The sequence below is a fragment of the Austrofundulus limnaeus genome, unplaced genomic scaffold, assembly GCF_001266775.1.
Source record: "Austrofundulus limnaeus strain Quisiro unplaced genomic scaffold, Austrofundulus_limnaeus-1.0 Scaffold75, whole genome shotgun sequence".
NCBI classification, from domain to species: Eukaryota; Metazoa; Chordata; class Actinopteri; order Cyprinodontiformes; family Rivulidae; genus Austrofundulus; species Austrofundulus limnaeus.
The window spans coordinates 1,168,334-1,176,104 of record NW_013952477.1 but is presented as its reverse complement, the minus strand read 5'-3'; the positions used below and the strand labels follow the sequence as shown (position 1 = coordinate 1,176,104).

General features: G+C 41.7%; 1 protein-coding gene across 2 annotated transcripts in view; it reads left to right on the top strand.

Moving 5' to 3' along the window:
- Positions 1-7,771, top strand: part of dvl1a (dishevelled segment polarity protein 1a) — a 28,222-nt gene extending 20,451 nt beyond the window's left edge. The window contains exons 6-16 of one of the 2 annotated variants that reach the window (XM_014010941.1): positions 270-363; positions 513-582; positions 689-828; positions 1,305-1,381; positions 3,338-3,405; positions 3,575-3,652; positions 3,736-3,870; positions 4,110-4,277; positions 4,375-4,590; positions 6,227-6,265; positions 7,199-7,287. In XM_014010941.1, coding sequence (XP_013866395.1) covers positions 270-363; positions 513-582; positions 689-828; positions 1,305-1,381; positions 3,338-3,405; positions 3,575-3,652; positions 3,736-3,870; positions 4,110-4,277; positions 4,375-4,590; positions 6,227-6,231 — 1,051 coding nt within the window. In that variant the 3' untranslated portion in view covers positions 6,232-6,265; positions 7,199-7,287. Of the gene's footprint in view, positions 1-269; positions 364-512; positions 583-688; positions 829-1,304; positions 1,382-3,337; positions 3,406-3,574; positions 3,653-3,735; positions 3,871-4,109; positions 4,278-4,374; positions 4,591-6,226; positions 6,266-7,198 lie in introns of both variants that reach the window. The other variant, XM_014010940.1, reaches the window with a different exon arrangement.

Below are 7,771 nucleotides of genomic sequence, written 5' to 3'. Positions count from 1 at the left end.
CACACACACACACACACACACACACACACACACACACACACACACACACACACACACACACACACACACACTAAAATACATGTCTCACACAGTTTAAAGGAAGCTGTCTTTATAGTTTAACTCAACATGTCAAATAATTGCATTAAATTTTATTCACTATGCTTAAGTAACAGAATATCCACAACCCTCTTTTTTTATTTGATATCCCATTCCTCTCTCCTCGCTCTCTTCTGTTTGACATTCATTTATCCTCTGCTCTTGTGTTTTAGGCTCAGTAGTTCCACAGAACAGAGTTCCTCTTCACAGTTGATGCGCAGACACAAGCGGCGCAGACGGAGGCACAAAGTGGCCAAGATAGACCGGGTATGCACTTCTAAGTCCCATCACCAGCCTCTGCTGCAATGAACACTGACGCCGAGGGCTGGAAACACATGAGAGACTTAATTGATATAGACCTAATGCCACTTTTTATTCACTATGCACTCACTGGAAACCTCTTCTTGCTGTTGCAGTCTTCATCCTTCAGCAGTATCACAGACTCCACCATGAGCCTCAACATCATCACTGTCACACTCAACATGGGTACGTCTTATACACACTTTCAGGTTTTATTGAGGAAACKGATCTTTTATTGTAATTTTTCTCCCATCAGCATCACACTTATCCATCTTTTGCTTGTTCCTGACAGAGAAATACAACTTTCTGGGTATCAGTATTGTGGGTCAGAGTAACGACCGGGGAGACGGCGGTATTTACATCGGCTCCATCATGAAGGGAGGCGCAGTAGCTGCAGACGGCAGAATAGAACCCGGCGACATGCTTCTGCAGGTGCASCTCCTGTTTTACAAATGATTATAGAGTTGTGATGAGCGTCAGCAGTTTTAGACCTCTGCTGTCAGAGTTTTGCAGCGTCATGCTGAGTCATAAAGAGAATAAAGTTTAAGTACTTGTAGTTTTGTGGTCCATCAGTAACCACAGCACAGTCACTTCCTTTATGTGCAAGTTTTCTTCCTGTTTTTGTCATCTTTCAATCTTTGAGCGTCAAAGCTTTGCTCACACCTGGCACTGTGAAACATGTGACGAATGACTGATTTCTGTGATTACCTTTTCTTATGAGTATCACCAAGCAAAGACTTGAAGGAAATTTAAAGGCCCAAGAGTTCTGCAGAGATTGTTGTGTGCACTGTATTACTGTATGCAAACACTTCAGTCTTATCCAGAGCTCAATATTTCAGTCACAAAACTCAAAGGTGCATTTTAAGTTATGTAATATGATGTAATGACTTGAGGTCTCTGTGAACCAGGTGAATGACGTGAACTTTGAAAACATGAGCAACGACGACGCTGTAAGGATCCTGAGAGAGATTGTTTCCAAACCTGGGTAAGACCTTTAAACTCCCTCAGACTAGTTACTAATGATTTCATTCATTACTGTCAAAGATTATCACAAACTTTGTAACCTGCCCATTGTCTGGTGTAATAATACACTTTAAAGTATTACTAAATTAAAATATTAAAGTGCTGCTTCACGGTTTGTCAGAGAGTTGAAGGAATTACAGAAATCATTTTGAGGCAGGTAGTGAGTCTTCACATACAACACACTTAGATTTGTTACAACTCCTTCTAAAGATGCCAGCTAAATTTCTAAACATGTATCAAATTTTGTTTAAGTCATATATGCTGGTTGGCAATTATGATTTACAAATAAAACTATAATATGAATATGACATAAGTACCGACAAGTCAGTAATACAAAATTGACCATAACCAGGGGTTGCAGGGTTCCCGCAGATCCTTAAAAAGTCTTAAAAGGCATTGAATTCATGAATTCAAAAATAAGGCCTTCATTATCCTTAAAAGGCCTTAAATCAATCTTTCAAAGCTCTTAAAAATGTTAACACATTGTAAGTGGAATGATTGTAATTCCTCTCAAAAATTAAAAGAATTGGTAACATTTATTTATCTTTTTAAATCATTTACCAAATGCCAAACCAAAGTTGTTTTGTGTTAAAATAAACATTTGGGTAAAAYTGTTGCTAACTGTATTATTTTTTCATTTGTGTTTATTGTGATATTGGTCTTAAATTTTAATTCAAGTGGCATTAAAGAGGTATTTAAAAAAGTCTTAAATTTAACTTACCTTTAGCTGTAGGAACCCTGGGTTGAGATAAAGAAATGTTCTATGTTGTTTAGCTGACAACCTCTTAACGGAATCAGGTTGTCTGCCAAAATGTTTGGTTGTCCCCAACCTTCTCCATAATAAAGAAAACAAAATCTTAAGAAAATTTTATATTTATATTTATAATAAGTAGCAGTGCATATTTGACACCAATTAATGTAATGTAATGTGTGTCATCAATGCATTGATAAGCCCAGGTGGAGCGGCAGGCAGGTATGTAAGCTGCCCAGGGAGCAGTTGGTGGTTAGGTGCCTTGCTCAAGGACACCCCAACATGATATGTGATAATGTACATGATTATCAAACTAGATATGCAATTGAAAGTGGATTTATACTTCCAAACGTTCACACAAATTCCATGAAGATGTCGGCTTCATATAGATTTATGTTTTTGTGGAATACTTTACCTAAAAACATATTGGAAATATATCAGGAAAATGAATTTGCAAGATATTTGCAAGGGAAACAATTATATTGAGCAATTCATTATTATATTCATTATTCTGTTCATTATAGTAAAAGAAAATTAGTGACTGATTAGTTGGTTTGTATCCTGTCTTTATTTTGTATATTAATCTGTGGCCTCTTTATATATTTATATTTATATTTGTATTTATTTTTTGTTTATTGTGTAGTTATTGTTTTGAATTTATGTGAACTAAGTATGCTATGTATTTTGTGTTGTTTTATGTTTAATTTGTGGACCCCAGGAAGAGTAGTTGCAGGAACTGCAACTAATGGGGATCCAAATAAAAGAAAGAAACTCATGGGCATGGCAGGGAGTTGAACCTGTGACTTTCTTCTCCCAAGTCAGCTGCCCTACCATTTCTAACCCTAATCACTGCACAAAAGAAAAAAAAAAATAGGCACAAAACGAGTGCTGCATCAGACCCCTATTGCTCATTCTGCTCTGCGGGGACTCTCTTGGTTCATCCATGTTGTKTAGGAACGACTGAGGGTTCAGGGTCTCAGGGTTAAAGTATTGGTGTTAAAATAAGACGTACAGAGACACAAGTGGAGAATAATGTATACTGATAGTAAAGACATTGGTAACAGAAATGCTAATATTTCTAAAAAGTAGCAGACAGTCATGTCCTGTTTTTGCAGTTTTGGGATATTATTCATCATAAACATGATCTTTTCTTTCTGTTTTCCTCAGTCCGATTAGTTTGACTGTTGCCAAATGTTGGGATCCATCTCCACGGAGTTACTTCACCATCCCTCGGGGTAAGAAGCGCACTAGAGCTAACTCATTTACTGCAGATGGTACATTCTGCACATCAAATGCTGTTTTTATCCAGATTTATTTCAGCGGCGATGCTATCTTTAACCACGGCTAAGCTGAACAGTGTTTTATCTGTTGTAACTGTTTGCAAACATTGTTTCATTTGTTTAGCTGAACCAGTGCGACCCATTGACCCTGCAGCGTGGATTTCACACACCACAGCCCTGACAGGACCTTACCCACACTATGGTACTGTTTTCATTTTATATTATTAAAATGGAATAAAAAAAATAAAACGTTCTAATTTTGCTTTTCTTCTTTCCCCRTCCCAGAATTTGACGACCTGCCTCTTTCTGTAAGTAAAACAGACATGGCAACCATCGTGAAGGTGATGCAGCTGCCTGACTCTGGCCTCGAGATACGAGACAGGATGTGGTTGAAGATCACCATCTCCAATGCAGTCATTGGTGAGGAAACGCTGAGGTTTTAAAAGCAGTTTGCTGTAAGTCATGCTGGCAGCTTGGAAGCACACAGACTGATGTTGGTGCGGTTTATGAACCAGGATGGTTTTACTGTAATTCTGTCAAAAATACATCAGCTTCATCCTTGCACAGTTCTTGTTGTGGTCACTGTGTGTTCGTTGCGTATGTGCAGTACTGTTGTATCACACCAGGTGTTTGCATGTGTGTGTTTGCTGCTACCTCAGGTGCTGATGTGGTCGACTGGCTTTACTCCAGAGTCGAGGGATTCAAGGATCGACGAGATGCGAGGAAGTACGCCAGCAGTTTGCTGAAACACGGCTACCTGAGACACACCGTCAACAAAATCACCTTCTCTGAACAGTGCTACTATACATTTGGGGACCTCTGCCAAAGTAYAACCACTTGTAATTTTTTAAAAAATCAGTATTTCAGCATGAATTARTTTTTCTGAAAGAATTGTGCTGAATAATTCTTTTTTCTCTTCTGAAGATATGGCATCGCTCAATTTAAACGAGGGATCCAGCGGCGGTGGATCTGAGCAGGACACCTTGGCACCTCTACCTCCTACCAACAACCCCTGGCCTCTGGGCGGGCAACCGTTCCCCTACCCTCCTTTCCCCTCGGCGCCCCCCAGCTTCCCACCAGGATACTCAGACCCATGCCACAGTTTCCACAGCGGGAGCGCTGGCAGCCAGCACAGTGAGGGTGAGTACTGAGGAGGCGCAGGACCAATCTGAGTCACCCCATCATTAATGACCATAATCCAGCTCAACATGCAAGAAGCCATTAAACCATTTCTGTCATATAACATGAGTGTTAACAGYTGTCTGACTAATCTTAGCTCCTCCGGCTCTCTGGGCAGCTGCCTTCTCCATAGTGACGTTTGTGTTTTCTAAAAYGCCTTTGCTCAGTCAGTCATAAGCATCCTGAGCCACGCGGTGGACGGCTCTGCTGTACTGGGTGTGGAAACAAAAACAAACCTGATCAACCATGTGACTGTAATTCACCCTGCTGCTCTGACAGTTTCTGAATGATGGTTTGTTTTCATTTCAAATCAAAATGTGATCGATGGTGCTGCGTGACTTCGAAGGAGAGTGGACAAACCGGCGAGGTTGGGGGGATTGTTGTAACATATATTTTAAAGGGATCCATGATTAGTTGTAACATTAGACTTTATTTGATAAACGTAAATTTTTACTGTAAAATAAAGACTGTAAAAATACTGTAGGCTGTTTAATTTTTATAATTTTTAAACTAAATTTTAAAAAATATAGTACACGGACTGAGCCTTTTTATTTAAACACAAAGCATTCTGGGTAAATAATGACATCAACTAGGTCATTGGTGCGAGGCTGCTAGCGAGCTATATCCACCCTGAAGGTTAATCTTGGACAATATCTGAYGATCGACTCTTTTAAATGAAACCAGAAACGTTGACAGAGAGGAGAAGGTAGAAATGACTCAGCCTGGAACTGAAAATATAGATGGAGGACCTCAGTTTAGCTTGTTAGCTTGTCGCGCTCGAGCCAAACTAATACATACGTATAAGGCAATATAGAGTTGGCGCTAAAACTAACAGGCTAAKCTGAGGTTCTTCTTCCATGAAGCAGCTCTGTTGTCCTCCATCCATATTTTCAGTTACAGGCTGAGTCATTTCTACCTTCTCCTCTCTGTCAACGCTCTCTGGTTTCATTTAAAAGAGTCGATCRTCAGATATTGTCCAAGATTAACCTTCAGGGTGGATATAGCTCGCTAGCAGCCTCGCACCGAGGACCTATCCACATCATCATTTACCCAGAATGCTTTGCATGTAAATTAAAAAGGATCAGTCCGTATAATATATTTTTTAAATTTTTGTTTAAAAATTATAAAAACTGAACAGCATACAGTATTTTTACAGTCTTTATTTTACAATTATATTTTAAAGTCTAATGTTACAACTAATTATGGATCCCTTTGATAAAGCAAAATAATGTAGATTTATTACATAAATTATCATTTTTTTCTAAGTGGCTCATCCAAACATCATCAGATTTTGCTTTTGCTCATTCTTTCCATAGATTATCTTTGCATTTTTTTTTTWAAAAAGACAGATAATCAAAAAGAATGCAGAATAAATTCATTGACTGTTTGAGAGCCTTGAAGTAGAGCCAGTCTTCATGAGTTCAGCTGCTTGTTTCATGTTTTTGCGCATTTTTCACAGCAGTTCATTTATAACAACAACAAAAGGCTTTCTTGGTTCGGAGCAGRTTTAGCAGAGTGTTGGTCAGCGGCAGCATGGTGTGGGCTGGGAGGTGTGTGTAATTCTGTTGTTCCCTCTGTTTCTGCTGGGCAACGGTAGACTGAAGGAGGAGGTAGTCCCAGGACACTGGGGGAATCGGTAAGCCTGCTACCCCCACCCCTCTCCTCCGCTGCTGCTCTCCGTTTTCACTCACCATTCAGTTTTTCTTCTGTCGCTCCTGTCGTTCTCCTGTGCTCAGCATCCTCCACCTCTCACACAGCAGCTTTAAGGTTCTTTTGTTTTTGGGTTGCTTTTTTTTATTTTTGATGATTTTTTTTTTATATATTTTTTTCTTCTACCTCGGCAAGCCTCATGATTTTTCTGTCCATGTGTAATCTTGTGTGTGACTCTCCTGACAGTTGGTTCTCCCTCTCTGCACCTCTGGGCATGTGTTTGTTCTGTGCTGGGAGGTGCATGATGCAGGATGATCACTCTGACGCTTGTGCTGATTGGGGGGGGGGGGGATGGCCATGCACCAGTTTTACCCCAGTACTGTTGGGCTCATTGCAGAAGTAGAAGAGTGAACTATTGGATATTTGCACCAGTGTGGTACATCTGCATCAGTGTGTCCAGCATTAAAACATGATGCTAAAAGCATCTTTTTAAATCCCAAATCACAAGGTGGTGAGTAGTCGTATACTGATGCTGGYGTATCATGTTTATTACCTGTGAATGAGTCATTGTTTGTAAAAACTTCTGATTTTAGTCTCTTTTAGGTGAAACCTTTGTGAYAATCATGTTTGCCTTTGACTCTTGCTAGACTGGTCACATCTTAAACAAAGTGCARTAATGGCTTTAATCTGTGCATTATAGTGTGTACTACACAAGTCTACACACAGAGATGTGTCTGTTCATTTCACAAATCTCCATGAAGCTGTTGTTTAAAGTGTGACCTTTTTGTTTCTTCAACARTCAGTTGCATCAGCTGCTGCTGAGTCAGCTGTATCTGCAGCGCCTCACTTGTTTCTTTCTGCTTGTTTGTAAAACAAWACTCGGTTAAAATGTCCTTTTTTTGATTTCCGTTTAAAACAGGAAGCCGAAGCAGTGGCTCCAACCCGAGTGCAGGCAAAGACAGGCGCTCCCCGCAGGAGAAGTGTCCGAGGACGATGTGCAGCGAGTCGGAGCCGGGCGTYCGCGGAGGCCGGCGCTGCGACCGGTCGGCCAGCCAGATGAGCCATCACAGCCACGCCAGGTCCAGCCTCAGCCACGGCCACTCGCACCGGAGCCACTCGTTCTCTCAGAACCACCACCCGCCCTTCACCTACAGCCACGCCCCCTTCGTCCAGCCGGGCCCGGGCTCCTGCGCGCAGAGCGAGCGGAGCCACGCCTCCTCCTACGGCCCCCCGGGCCTGCCTCCCCCTTACTGCTTGGCTCACCTGGCCGCCAAAACCTCGGTCAGCAGCAGCACGCCGCCCGGAGCACCCCCCGGGCGCGAGCTGGCCTCGGTTCCCCCCGAGCTCACCGCCAGCCGCCAGTCGTTCCAGCACGCTATGGGGAACCCCTGCGAGTTCTTCGTGGACATCATGTGACGGGACAGTGCCTTCAGAACACAGCGAGCTCAGAACTTCCCCTCTCCTCCAGTCTTTGGACCAGAATGTAAATGTT